The sequence below is a fragment of the Sturnira hondurensis genome, unplaced genomic scaffold (assembly GCF_014824575.4).
Source record: "Sturnira hondurensis isolate 20B ecotype Veracruz unplaced genomic scaffold, ASM1482457v3 Scaffold0004338, whole genome shotgun sequence".
Classification (NCBI taxonomy): Eukaryota; Metazoa; Chordata; class Mammalia; order Chiroptera; family Phyllostomidae; genus Sturnira; species Sturnira hondurensis.
In genome coordinates, this window is record NW_028076969.1 from 4,073,421 (window position 1) to 4,087,966 (window position 14,546).

Genomic DNA, 14,546 nt, shown 5'->3' on the forward strand with positions numbered 1-14,546 from the left:
ATATACTCCAAAGACTAACACTGGTCTGAATAGCAATTCTTCATTCCTTTTCATAGGGGTAAGAGGGCAGTCATTAGGGAAACAAGAAATAGGTTCACATGAATAAATATTGACATACAACTTGAATTTACAAGAAGTGAAGAGAAAAATAACAGACAACATTTATTGAGCTCTTAATTCTTCTTAGGTCTGGGCATTTTCTCATTTTGTCTTTCAACAACCCTAGGAGGTAGGTTGTAGATTAAGAAAATCAAATATCAGTAATTTCATATGATATAATTAGTAATTCCATAATCTAATATAATTTGTATTTTACAAATAATGAAGTTGAGGTCTAATCACAAACAGTAAGTGGCAGAACTGGTATTTGAGTCCGAGTTTTTCAGTTACCAGGGCTTTCTTTTTCTTTGCCTTTCTTTCTTTTATTTTGTTTCTTTTCTCTCTTCCCGATATTTAAGGTACACAAGCTGGATCTCTTTTACTTATCAATTTATTAGTTAATATTATATTAAACGTTATGAACCTACCACCCAACTTGAGAAGCAGGACACTGACAGTAACTTATTTACATATACTTGTATGGTCTCGGCTATCCTGTCTCCTACTTCCCACATCTAATGTAACAACTACCCTAAATTTTGTTTAGCACTCTCTAGTCTTTTCATTGGTTGAATTTCTGTCCAAAAATGTACAATCATTAGGAATCATTTACTAATCCCCTCGCCACTCTGGTATAACAGAGAGGGCTTCCTAGCATTCCTCCAAGGTACTTGGGGCATTCTTTCACTGGTCTAGTTGAGCCCGAATAAGATATAAAGTATATGCAAGCAACGCATAGTGGAATGACTGCAGAGAGCACAGGGGAAAGCTCCCCTCACCCCTTCCTCACCTACTCTTAGATTTAAAGAATTTATACTTTTTGGCATGCATGTGGGGAATGTATCCTCTCATACTTCATTCCATAGCTTTCTTTTCAGAATTCTGAGTCCCAAGAGAGATGTAGTATAGCCAGGTGGTTGTTAAGAGCAGGTTTTAAACCCAGTTTTACCTTTTAACCCTGGGCCACTTTTAGTCTTAGTTTGCTCAACTGTAAGATGGGCATAATAATACCTATGTTGTAGGGCTGTAAGCATTAAGTGACATGTAAATATACATGACATAGCACAGAACCTAAGACAAAGGACATCAGTTAGTAAACTGACTTTTGTGGGTCTTAAATTGGCCCCCTCTTAGATGAATTTCCTTATTTAAATCAGGTTGTTAGGGGAAAGTTCCAGGACTGTCTGGTAGCACTGTGAATAAGAAGGAAAGGGGGAGCTTATGACAGGTGATTATAATTGCCAAGGAAAGGAAAAGCTTGGACTTGGTTGGAGGTGAAGTCACCTTTCTTTTTTTAATTAATCCTATTTCTAAATTAAGTCTGACATTTTCCTGTGCCACTTTTAGTTGACATGAATATTTCCTACTCCTGTAATTTATCGTATAAGATCAAATTGTTACACTGGTAGCTGACATTAAGAATATTCCCTTTGTTTCTACAAATCCAACTAACTCATGACCTGAATTGTAATTCTTGTTCATTTCTACACGCTGCTTTTCTGAGAAGTAGATAAACCACAAGGCACTAATACCAGGGATTGCATTAAAAATCAGCTTTTCAAGGTCTGGCTCAGCTTAGAACAGCCTCAGCTCCATCTCCTATCCCTTCTGTAAGGTGATCTGTTCAGAATAACAGCTCCTAAGGCCTTGCAAGACCATAACCTGTAAAAGAATTACTCCTCTGTTCTCGTTTTAATTAGTTAACCCAAGTTTTCACCATTCTTAATGGGTAGGATACAAATACCTTATTAGGAGAAGAAGAGGTACACATGTTTAAGAAAGTAAAAAATCCATTAACTAGTTAATATGTTAACTAGTATAACTAGTTAATATGTTAACTAGTATAACTAGTTCTTCAAATGTACTGGTTAATGGAGGCTTTCCTACACTGCTATGCTGATACATCATCTTGCAATCTTAGACAAATGTAGAGAAACCAAATTGTCCTGGTTAGCCAGAGATTTTTCCAGTTTCAGTACTGAAACCCTGTAGGTCTGAGGAGACTCTTCAGTCCTGGGCAAAATGGGACAGTTGGTCACTCTAGCCAACAGACAGACTATTTATAATTTCTTTTTTTTTAAGATTTTATTTATTTATTTATCTTTAGAGGGGAAGGAGAGAGGGAGAGAAACATCAATGTATGGTTGCCTTTCGTGCATCCCCTGCTGGGAGTTGGCCTGCAGAGAACCGGCCTGCAACCCAGGCATGTGCCCTGACTGGGAATCGAACCGCGATCCTCTGGTTCACAGGCCCAGGCTCAATCCACTGAGCTACACCAGCCAGGGCCATATTTATAATTTCTTGTTCCTCCCACTGTGGTCCTCAGCAGCTGCACAGGCATCACCTGGGAGCTTGTTAGAAGTGCAGAATCTCTGATCCAACTCAAGACCTGTTGCATTGGGGTCTGCATTTTAACAAGATCCCCAAGTCATAGGCCCATTTGCATCTGTGAAGCATTGCTCTCTGCGGGTTCAGTTGGAAAAATCAGAATTGGTTCTGGGTCAAAATAAGCAGATGCTTTTTTCCTTTTTGTCTTCCCCTACCTGATTTGAGTGCCCCACCCCACTCCCGAGGCCTTCCACACTCTCAGGTTGCCCGTGTTGACCTGTCCTTTCCCTCCTACATAATGTGCTGCTAGGGGCTGTCCTCCCTGAACTCTGCCTCTTTCCTACCAAAATGTACATGTCCTGAGTCTACTCTCTGTGTAGTCTGTCAGAGGAATATGTACCTAATGTATTAACTGATACAGACTACTCTGTCTGTGGTGCCACCTCCCTTAGGGAACATGTTTTCATTTTTAGCAGGACCTTATAGGGGAGGTCATAATGGCAGGAACTCCAGGAATCAATGCACGTAAGAATTTTGGAGGAAGTGGGCTTCTTAGAGCCCCTCAAATCTCACCACTATATATTCCCTATTTCCACGAGTAGGAAATACACAGAGTGAAGTTTAAGATAAGTCCATGTAACTTTGCCTTACTGCTTAAATGTTAGGTGTGAACTGGGTGCTACAGACCATAGCTAAAGACTAAAGCAGGGAAGAACGGTGAAGAATTTACTACATTATCTGTTATTAAGGTTAATCATTATCTTTTTGTTGCTTATTTTCTTTTTACTTTTTCAATTACACATGACATTCAATATCATATTAGTGTTAGGTATACATCGGCAGTTAGACATTATATGACTTACGAAGTGACCCTCCCAATAAAATCTTGTACCCACCTGGCACCATACATAGTTATCACAACATTGTCTTTTATTAAGAGTTTTGGTTTCCATTAAAGGCTCAAGTACCCAGGGAGAAAAAGAAATGTATTTGAATTTTAAGTGTGAGGGAATGGCCCAGGGCTGTATTCCTCAACAAGGGCTCAGGTTACATCACACTGTCATCTGTAAGTCAAGGCTTCTTTTGACTCGAGATAAGAAATGCTTACCCTTCACAGTAGATGTACATTTAGGGCTTTGATTCATGAGTTAATTTCCTTTTCCGGTGGCAGGCATAAATTATGCTTTCAGTTCTCTCACATCTAAATTTGTAGGAATGACTTTTAGATGAGAGCTTTAAATATACAATAAATATAATAGCACAATAGCCATAATAATAAATATTCAAATACTATTTGAAAAATATTTATGCCTGCATTGCTCTTATACCTTTCAACATGCCTTCATATGAATATATTACTGGAACAGGACCGTTAATAGTAGAGCTACCTCAATTCAAATATGTCCCCTAATGATTCAGAGGCATTCAGATCACTAGAGTGCCCCAGAACGATTGTCATGAACTTGGATTGTCAAAGTGCAAGAAATATAACCGGGTGCAGCCAAAGGGTGGGGGTGGGGCAAATAAGGATTTGTAATGGGGTCCAGAACTCAGGGTATCCAGGAAATATTAGGAAAAAAATATATAGGATGTCCTCACCTGCCCCCCCCCCCAACAAATCTGAACTGGGGGATGGGACACATGGAGCAGAGCCATTGAGAACTGTTTTACATAGCAACAGCTTTGTAGCTAACTTCTGGCATGGTCATTTAACATATCTATAGCCTTTAACTGGTTTCACAGATATGTTAAATAGGTGTGGCCACCCTTTGAGCCAGGGGGATGGGAGTGACTTCAATCCAGGATGTAACTGGCAGGCAACTCCCCTGGGTACAGCACCTGATGTAAGCTTGGAGATGATTGGCTCCATGACATGGGGCCACGCCTGCCCTGACTTACTATGGCAGTCCGGTAAAGCTGGAAGATTACAGGAATGCTGGCAGGTGTAACTGATTGCGGGAGGAGTTGAAAATAGGGCTGCAGAGGAAGATTGGCACTGGAATCTAAACCCAGGTGTGGCAGCCATGCCAAGGGTGGGGACCATGTGGCTTTGGCAGAGGTGGGACCCTGTGGTTTGGGCAAGAGTCAGGACCACACAGCTTAGCGGTGCTCCTTTTTGCCACATGGCTTAGGCAGCGGGAGAGACTTTGCCTGGAAGAAAAAAGGTAAAAGAACTCTTGCTAGTGGGCCATGAGAAGGTGACACATGGCTTTAGATGAACTGGAAATTATGGCGGCGACACAGCTGATGGTGCCAGGAGCCTTCTTTTCCTGAGATATGGAACCCTGGACTGGGAAGAGAATGAAGGACTGTGTGTATCTGTGGGTACTCTAAAGGACTTTAGCATTTTAATGAAGACATTAAGTCATTACTCAAAATCTTTATAACTTTTAAATAAATAATTTCTTTCCTTTTCACCAATCTCTGGCATTGATAGACACCTTTCCCTTTGCCCTTGGCAGTGGGCAAAGTGAACCTAGTACAATGGGGGGAACCCCTGGGGAAAAAGGGGGGTCCTTTGGGTAATAGGATATTGTTCACTCTCTCTGAGTCTGTTCTGTAACAGAAATGCCCACTAGGAGATATGTCTAGAACATTATGAGAAATCAGTTAGGGTTTACTGTAAAACTAGAGATTCACTTAGCCCTAAGAAATACAATGAGATACACCCCTCTTTGAGAAAATGTTCACCTAATTCAATAGGAGTATATTTTGAAGGGCATCGAGAGTCTGCAGACTTAGAGTAAATCAGAAAATTCCACTGACCTCTGACCAGTAAGGTCACCGACTTCGAATGTACCATTTTGAAACCTCCTTTTACAGGTTTCTGAATGATGCAGTCGTAGATGCCACTGTCCGACAGTTGCAAAGCCAGGATCACAATGGAAGGGTTGTTGGTGATGGTAGGGATGGTGCGGTTCTTGTACCTGGGCCACACTTTCGCTTCTCCAGATATGACACTCAGCACCACATCACTATTTTTTTTTTTTTGCCAGTAGATGCGAACTCTTGTCAGGTCATCAGCGGAGATATTGTAATCACAAGGTAGTACTGCTGTATCTTTCACTCTCTTGATCACCTGGCTGATGCCTAAGGACAGGCAAATAGAACAAGACTTTATATATTTATTAAACATATATTCCTGCACAAGCAGGAAATCAGAGTTGGAAGCAACAGAACTCACACCATTGTATCTAGTGACCAAGCATAGTCAAAGAATGCAGTTTGGTTTTGCTATTTTATTGTGGTTAAAAAATAAATAAAATTTACCATCTTAATTATTTTTAAGTGTACAGTTCAGTAGTCTTAAGTGTATATTTTAAAAAATATTTTATTTATTTATCTTTAGAGGGGAAGGGAAGAGAGAAGGAGAGAAATATCAATGTATGGTTGCCTCCCATGAGTCCCCTGCTGGGAACTGGCCTGCAACCCAGGCATGTGCCCTGACTGGGGATCAAAACCTCCATCATGTGGTTTGCAGGCCCGTGCTCAATCCATTGAGCTACACCAGCCAGGGCGTGTTAAGTATATTTACATTGTTGTGAAACAGATCTCCAGAACTTTTTCATCTTGCAAATCTGGAGCTCTATACATATCAAACAGTACCCCTTTCTCCCTCTCCCTGATTCCTGGTAACCATCACTCAACGTTATGTTTCTATGAATTTGACTACTTTAGATAGCACACACAAGTGGGCTCATGCAGTATATGTCTTTTTGGACTGGCTTATTTTACTTAGCATAATGTTCTCAAGTTTCATGCATGTTTTAGCATGTGCTAGAATTTCCTCCCTGTTTAAGGAAGGATAATAAGATAGTAATCATAATGAATACTATTCTATTGTGTGTGTATGTATGTGTTTGTGTGTGTATGTATGTGTGTATATATATATATATATATCTCACATTTTCTTTCTCCATTTATCTCTCAATAGACAGTGAAGTAGGAGGTCCACTAGTCCCATAAGAAGAAGGACTTTGGGAAATCTAGCATGTGAACTCCAACCACAGGTTGGACATGTGCTCAACCCCACAGGGATATAGAAGTCATAGTTAAGAAATGTGATCTCTTGAGGAGATTTTCTTTTCTTTTTTTTAATTTTAATTTTTAAAAATTATTTATTTAATTGTTCAAGTACAGTTTTTTGTCTTTTTACTCCCATCCCACCCCACCCCCCGCATTGCTCCCCACCTCCCTCCCATTTCCATCCCCCTTATTTGTTGTCCATGTGTCCTTTATACTAGTTCCTGTAAATCCTTCCCCCTTTCCCCTGAAATTCCCTCCCCTCTCCCCTCTGGTCACTGTCAGCCTGTTCTCTATTTCAGTGTCTTTGGTTATATTTTGCTTGCTTGTTTGTTTTGTTGTTTAGGTTCCTGTTAAAGGTGAGATCATATGGTATTTGTCTTTCACCACCTGGCTTATTTCACTCAGGATAATGCTTTCCAGTTCTATCCGTGCTGTTGGGGATTTTCATGATCATTTTTACATATGGTCTCTTTGATCTCCTGACCTGGGTGCTCTAGGGTTGCCCTTTATGCAGTTCATGTGGGCTCTCCAGCTGTACTTTGGCTTTGATTATTGATGGTTCATTCATTGCTGGGTTCTCTCCTCTGGCTGGGTGATTGGGAGTCACAGCTCCCACCACATCTTGTATGCAGTTGTACAGGTGCTGGTTAATAAGGCTACACGACCCAGAAAACCACACCCATGCCAATACAAGCACCCCATACCACATCAGCAATATCAACAGCAATTGAACAAAGATTAACTAAGGTGGAGAGAGATTAAGAATATTATAAAACAGGAAAAAAGGAATATGAGATGACTAAAGGAGAGAAAAATGATTTTGAGAGGGATGAGGGAGGAGGAATAATATGAGTAGGGGATAGAAACAAGGCAGGAAAAGGAACAAAATAAAAGTTAAAATTAAGAAAAATAGGCAATAACAAAATGAAGTAAGAAATGGGGAGAGTATAATATGATGTTTGAAATAGAGAACCAAAAGGAACAAAATTTCAGAAAAGCCACAAGAGGGTCAATAACAATGAGCAAAGATTAATAAAGGTGGAAAGAGAATAAAAATATAAGAAGGTGAAAAAGAGTGTGAGCTGACTAGAGGAAGGAACAATGATTTTGAGAGGATAGAGGGAGAAGAAATAAAGTAAGGAATAGGAACAAGGTATAGCACAGGGAAAAATGTATTATTTACAATGAAAATAAGAAAGGGCAGGAAGATGTCTTATTCCAAAATGGAATAAGACAAGGGAAGAGTATGATGTGAGATTTGAAATAAAAATAAAATAATATAAAAATCTAAATAAAAAGAATAAAAAATGAAAGACGAACAGTTCATTAGTTGGAATACAATTGGAACAAAAGAAGAAATATTAAAAGGCTATGCAAAGGGAAGAAAAAATAATGCAAATTCTGAAGAAGAACAAGGTGGGATTCGTCTCAGCAGAGCTTGGTGTTTGCCTTCTGTCTTCTCTTTCTGGATCTGCCTCTGGCTTTTTATCATTTCAAGGTCCCAGGGTGGGTTGTCCAGCTTCTGGCAGCACCACTTGTATCACCTTCACCTGCCTCTAGAGGGGGCTTCTGTTGTGATGGGGAGGGTGGGGCCCCAGGGTCTCCACTGAGAGGCACTGTTCAGTCTTCTGGAAAAATTGGTGCATTCCCCTGCCCCTGCACCACCAATCTTGGTCTGTCCCAGTTTATTTCCAATAATGTATAGTTTCTGATGAACTAGCTGTCTGTTTCAAGGGAGGTGCGAATCTGTGGAAGAGGGTCAGCTCTTTCCTGCTTGGTGCTGGTGGCAGTTCTGTGTGCCAGTCAAGGCTAAGTGAGGCCTTGATTCTCTCTTGCTGCACAGATTTCTAATCTCCCTGCTTTGCAGGCCTCAGTGGAATAAGGCCCTAAGAACCAGTGTATTTTGTCTCTCTGAGAGAAGTTCAAAATGAGCCCTTTTGGTGTTTCTTTTTCTGTCTTTTGTGGAATGCATGCCACAGGGGGTTCTTGAGCTGATCCTGCCTCTTTTGCAGAGCTTCCCCATGTGATGTGCTGGTGCTTGCAATCCTGCAGGAGGTGGGGGCTTCCTTTCCTTCCCAGAAGCTTGATCTCTGCGGGCAGGGGAAGGGAGTTCTCTGCCTGGCTGTAAATAATCTCAGGTGCTCAACTCCTGCCTATCCAGTTCCCAGTCTCCTGCCCTTATAGCAGACACAGTCCCAAACTCTCCACTCTGTGCAGCCTCCAGCCTGCTAGCTGGGCCTGGCTGGGGCCAAGAAATTCCCTTGCTGTGCACCTTTCTGATCTCTCTGCTGGGTTGTATTCAGTGGGAGCAAACCACACTGTTTATCTTTTCTCTTTGTTGGAAGGGCAGCTGTGCCCAGGGTCCCTGCCCAGCATGCTTCAGCTCCCCTTTTAAAAAGTCTTTCTGGGCACGCCCACTGCAGAACTGAGTCACTGTCTGGTTTTCCACACACACCAACCACCTTTCTTCCCAAAAGTCGAAGGTCTCTCACAGTCCTGGCTGGCCCCAGCCCTGCTTCCACCCGACCCAGGTGTGGATAGAACTCTCCTCTCTCTCTGACACTCTCCTGGTCGGCATTTGCTGCTGCAGCTATGGGTGTGCTGCTCACTGTGTGTGTCTGTCACCTGGATCTCCCCAACTTTGTGTTTCCAAGTCACTTCCAGTCCAGATCTGGGGGTTCCCGGGAGGGAAGAAAGCAGCAAAGCTGTGATTTCTGACTAGGCTTTTCGCAGCTGCAGGAGCCTTGCCAGGAGGTATTCCCCCTTCAACCTATAAAATTTCCTTTCCAGCCATTGTGAAACGTCTTCTGTTCTCCTTCACTTCCAAACTTCATATCAGCTAAGATTCCATTGAGTATTCAGTTTATTTGTCAGCAATTCACTGAGTATGCAAGTTGGAGGCAAGAACAAGAGGACTCAGCTTCTACGTACTTGGCCCCCTATCTTCCCTCTGGTTCTTTTTTGTTCATTCATTTTATTTCTGAGCTCATCGAACAGCCTTTCTGGGTTTTGTATTTCCTTGAGTTTTTTCATAACTGCAATCTCAACTTCTCTGTCATTTTAACTGCAGTCTTCCATGACTTTGAATTTGGTTTCTGGAGCCTTTTCATTCTCCCTCTGTGCTTCCACATTACCTTGGTTATTCATGGTTCTTTATGGTTCTAATATGAATTCATGGTTCTGTTCTATCTGTGAATGCTTTTCTTGTTTAGTTAGTTTTGCTCTTAACAATTCAGTAGGTTGATAGGTAGGTTACTTTCTTTTGTTTTCCAGTAGATGGTGGTATAGCACAAGTTTTTGTTTTCTCTTACTTGGGGTGTTGAGAAAAATGCCACAGAACCACTGGAACGGTGGGTGTCCCTCTGTGTTCTGCTCATCTTGCTTAAGGGGTGCCACCAGCATGGTGGAGAACCAGTTTGGTTAGCCCTGAGCACTGCCTCCTCGTTATTAATGGCAGCTGGCTCCACTGAGTTGTTGGAGTTGTCTCCACTGTCTCTGCCAGGGTCTGTGGTGATGAGTGGGGCAAGGGAGGCAATGAGTTTGCAGCTCTGTCTTCCTGTCAGTAATGGCTGCCAGCACTGCTGTGACGTTTAAGCATCCAAGTCACCTCTCCTGGGCTCTGCTGCAGTGGGGAGGGGAAAACAGAGCTGTTCTTTCAAGGCAGGATACCGCCTCTGCCTTTCTCACGCTCCGGGCTGTACTGTGAGGGCCGCAGCCCGACATCCCCACCACTGCTGTGCTTGCTGGAGCTGCAGTGGGTGCCGAATTGCGTCTTTATGCACACCTTCGCACTCTGCCTCCCCTGCTCATTCCAATACACCCACCTTCAGATGGGTGGATCTCTGAGGAAGTTTGTGTGATGAGCAGGGATCCTTTGTTGAGCTATGGTTGTCTGACTTCTTATAAATTGAAGGGAGAAACAAAGAAGTTTTCTCGCTCTGCCATGATGCTGATGTCAGAACAAATGGTCTAATTTCAGTGATGTTTCTTAAGGAATTTTTGTCTAGTCATCCAAGAAGTGTAAGTATCTCTAAAGGTCAGTGATACACTCACTATATGAGGCCACCTTGCAAGATGCCTGTGTTGAGGAAGAATCAGACTGAAAAGAGGAACCAAAAGTCTCCTCAGCATGTTGGAAATCCCCACTGGGACCCCTTCCACTTAGGTTCCTGTGCTACACACTGCATTTTAACAAGGCTTCCAGGTAAGGATGTAAAATAAAAGTGTGAGCAGCACTGGTATAGACTATGTCACGCCCCTGATTAAAACCCTTTCATGACTTCCCAGTACCCTCCAGATAATAGGGCCTTCAAGCCCTTATGGAGTCTGGTCCCTATTCCCACACCTCCCACCCCTTCACTTCCTTGCTCTTGGTTTCTCCTACCGGTTGCTCCTTCTACTTTCTCCCCAGTTCACTCTTACCACTCTCCCCTCTGGCAGGGAAAGACAGTGTTTATTGTTCATACCTTCAATTGGGTGATTATGTGATTAACTTTCATTTTCTTCCTAACAACCATGAATTGCACGAGGGCAAAAGCCGTATCAGTTTTGCCCATAACTTGTCCCCAACACCAAGAACATTGTCTTGTACTTAGGAGATGCTCAATGTCTGCTGAATTAATAAATGATTAAACAAAAGAATAAATGCATGTGCCGGATTCATCCTTATATTCGTGCCTTTGTCCATACTGCTGCCCCACATAGAATTCTCAGACGATCGTCTGTCTTCCTCCCGCCCAGCTGCCCCAGCCCACACTGGTCTGCCCTTCTCAGGTCTTGGGCTTCCCGTCAGACCAAGTAAGGTCTGACCGAAGTCACACCAGTCAGACTTCACTGCTCTTCACTTGCTTGTGAGTCAGTTTTGCCTTATCCACCTGACAATACTTAAATCTCTTTTAGGGCAGGAATCCCAGGCTCAGTTTTTAAGGCCTATTTGGTAAGTGCTCAGGCATAAGAAGCTCATGGGTTTGTTTGTGACTCAGCACAGCAATACTAAAATCAGGATGTAGCTATAGAACAGCAATTTTCAACTGATGCGCTACAAGAATTTTTAAAACATGTAATACCTGACTATTTAGTCAGGGGCACTGACCTCTTTTCCCTTAGATTGTCAAATAAAAAATGCCAACAGCCAACAATAGCTGTCTGGTGTGGATTAATCAAAATTATACCTATTTTTCATCAGGACAGAAGAAAATATAATACATTTTTTTGATGTGCTGCAGAACTTTAGTAATTAGTTTATGTGTGCCATGAAATGAAAAACGTTAAAACCACTGTTAGAGAACAAGGTACTTTCCTAAATATCTTTCTTTAGCTCAAAGACCATCTTCCATTTGCCCATGACTAATTTTCTGGTATAATTACTAAAGGCTTGGTTTTAGTTTTAACGTTCTTTTTTTTACTGCTGCAATTTTAAATATATTTTTTATTTTATTCAATTTATTTTTGATGCTTTTTTTATATTTTCTCTTTTTTATTTTTTCTTTCTCTGTCACACACAGACACCCCCATCCCCAGAAAAGCCTGTATAAAAATCCTTTTAAATAATTTGCAACTTAGACTCTCCAGAAAACTCTAGTTTGAGAGCACTTTCCCAACTTCTCAGAAGAAAATTGTAATTGTTGGAAATGTGTTATAATTGTCAAGTGTACACAAAATAGTCAAGAAATTTGTGTACCCTAACTCCTCTTCCCTTTCCTCAACCTCTCTTCCTCATATCTTTGACATTCTGGACAGTGCCCACAGTGCAGACATGTTTTAAGTAAGCAGCTCTTAACACAAGGACTTTTGATGTTCAGCTCTTTGTAGACTGGCAAATTACGTGGAGTCAAAGTCTTTATTTTTGGGAAACAAGATACTATACTGCTCAGCAAAAAGCAATCTTCTGCTTTGACTTTAAAAGTAAACTCACAACCATCCTATCGCCAGGATGAGTCCCACCCTCCCCAAAAGTCCCTTAAACCCAGCACCTGAGCTGAAACAAGAGCCTCCAGAAGTCAAAATATTCTTTGCAAAACACACATGAATGGTGACTTTAGCTGTGTTGTCTCCCAGAAATACAGTTTGGTAACCACAGCCCTAAGCCAATGTCACAAAACATAAATGAGAAACTAGTGTTCATTGAAGAGACCACAACTCTAAGCTGGACTTCCGAATCAGCTTTATGTTTTTGTTAAAATAACACTATCCCGCTCTCACTTTAAGGTCTGGGTTCTTGAGCTAGCTTGGTCTCTGACTCGCTTTGTGATCACAGACAGGTCCTTTTGCTTCTCTAAAATGGACAGAAATAGGCCACTTGGCAGGAGGACAGAGAGGGTAGCACTGAGAATATCATCTCCTTTCTCTAGACCCCGAAACAATGGACTCAGTCATGTTGCTTACCTGAACAGAAGTAAAAAAGACCAGCCAGCACCAGAAGCTGAAAGAGCTTGAGGTATGAGCACTTGGGTAGTAGTGTTCGCCACATTAGTGTTTGATCCATGGCTTTTGCTGCTTGTGATGGAAAATGAAAGGAAGTAATTTTGCACCAAGTGAGAACTGAGCACCTTCCAAGTATGCACCAGAATTGGGCAGAAGACAATTCAATTGCCCCAGACACTCAGTTCAGTTATAAAACACACCGAGAAGAGGCTGATGGTGTACCTAGGTCTCCAAATTCCCAAATATTAAAGACTGTGGATTTGACAACCTGAAAAAAAGAATATATAAGTCACTCAAGAAGAAAGGTCAGCTCACTGTACAGTAAAACTCACTAGTTGCCTGCCTAAAATAAGTTGAGGATCCTAATCTGAGTGATCCCCAAACAAGGTCATGACGGCAAGATCACAGTAAAGGTTGGGTGGACTTTGGGGAAGTTACCGTACCTTGTACATGTTCCAAGAACCAACCACAGCTCTCCCATGGAATGGCTCTCTGCTCAGTTGGGATGATCAAATTTTGCTTAGAAAGGCAGAGAACTACAATATAATGGCCAATCCATGCAAGTTCAGATCCTTTTCAGAACATACCGGTTCACAAAACTATAAGGATTCAGTGTACAGCTCAATAAAACATTTGCACAGAAGGTCACTACATAACCCTAAAGGGATCGATCCAACAAGAGGATATAGCCCTTGCAAAAATAAATGCACCAAACATAGGAGCACCTAAATATACGAAGAAAATGTTCATGGACAATAAGGGAGAAATCAGCAGCAATACTGTCATAGCAGGGGATTTTAACACCCCACTTACATCAATGGATAGATATTCCAGACCAAAAATCAATAAGGCAACAATGACCTTAAACTACACACTGAATGAGATAGATTTAATTGATTTTTACAGAACATTTCATCCCAAAGCAGTAGCGTATACATTCTTAAGTGCACATGGAACTTTCTCAAAGACAGACGGTATGTTAGGACACAAAATAAGTCTTAATAAATTCAAGAAGATTGAAATCATATCAAGCATCTTCTCTGACCACAATTGTATGAAACTAGAAATCAACTACAATAAAAAATCAAAAAACATTCAAACACATGGGTGCTAAATAACATGTTATTAAACAATGAATGGATTAACAGTGAGATCAAGGAAGAACTCAAAAGTTACATGGAGACTTCTGGTCAAGACAGAAGCAAGGGAAGCACAGCTTGCATCCTTGCACAACCACTTCAAAATTATAACTAAACTACAGAACAATCATCACCCAGAAAAGTCAGAAATTGAGTCTGACAGCTACAGAACTAAAGAAACCACATCCATCAAAACTGGTAGGAGAGACAGAGATGTAGACATGCTGAATGGGCTGGTACTATACCAATGTGGGATTGATAAAAATTTGGAAGGGATGTCTCTGGAGTGAGGAATCCCAACCCCACACCAGGCCCTCCAGCCCAGGGTTTCAGTGCCAGGAAGATAAGTCCCCATTACTTCTAGCTGCAAAAAGCAGTGGGGTTGAAGAAATTAATTAGTGGAAGAAACTTCTGGAGTCCCAAGCAGTTCTTCTTAAGGAACATGCACACAGACTTATTCAGACTTAGTCCTGAGCTCCATTCCAGCACCAGGGCAGCAGCTTGAAAGGCACCAGTGGCATAAGGAGAGAA

At 41.6% G+C, this 14,546-nt stretch overlaps 1 protein-coding gene across 2 annotated transcripts in view; it reads right to left on the reverse strand.

Annotated features, from left to right (window-relative positions):
- The window catches only part of CD80 (CD80 molecule), a 29,926-nt gene that overhangs the window by 10,074 nt on the left and 5,306 nt on the right, over positions 1–14,546 (reverse strand). For both annotated transcript variants that reach the window (XM_037045562.1, XM_037045561.1), the window contains exons 2-3: positions 12,838–13,144; positions 5,194–5,517 (exon numbers count right to left, since the gene is read on the reverse strand). In XM_037045562.1, coding sequence (XP_036901457.1) covers positions 5,194–5,517; positions 12,838–12,937 — 424 coding nt within the window. In that variant the 5' untranslated portion in view covers positions 12,938–13,144. The remainder of the gene's footprint in view (positions 1–5,193; positions 5,518–12,837; positions 13,145–14,546) is intronic.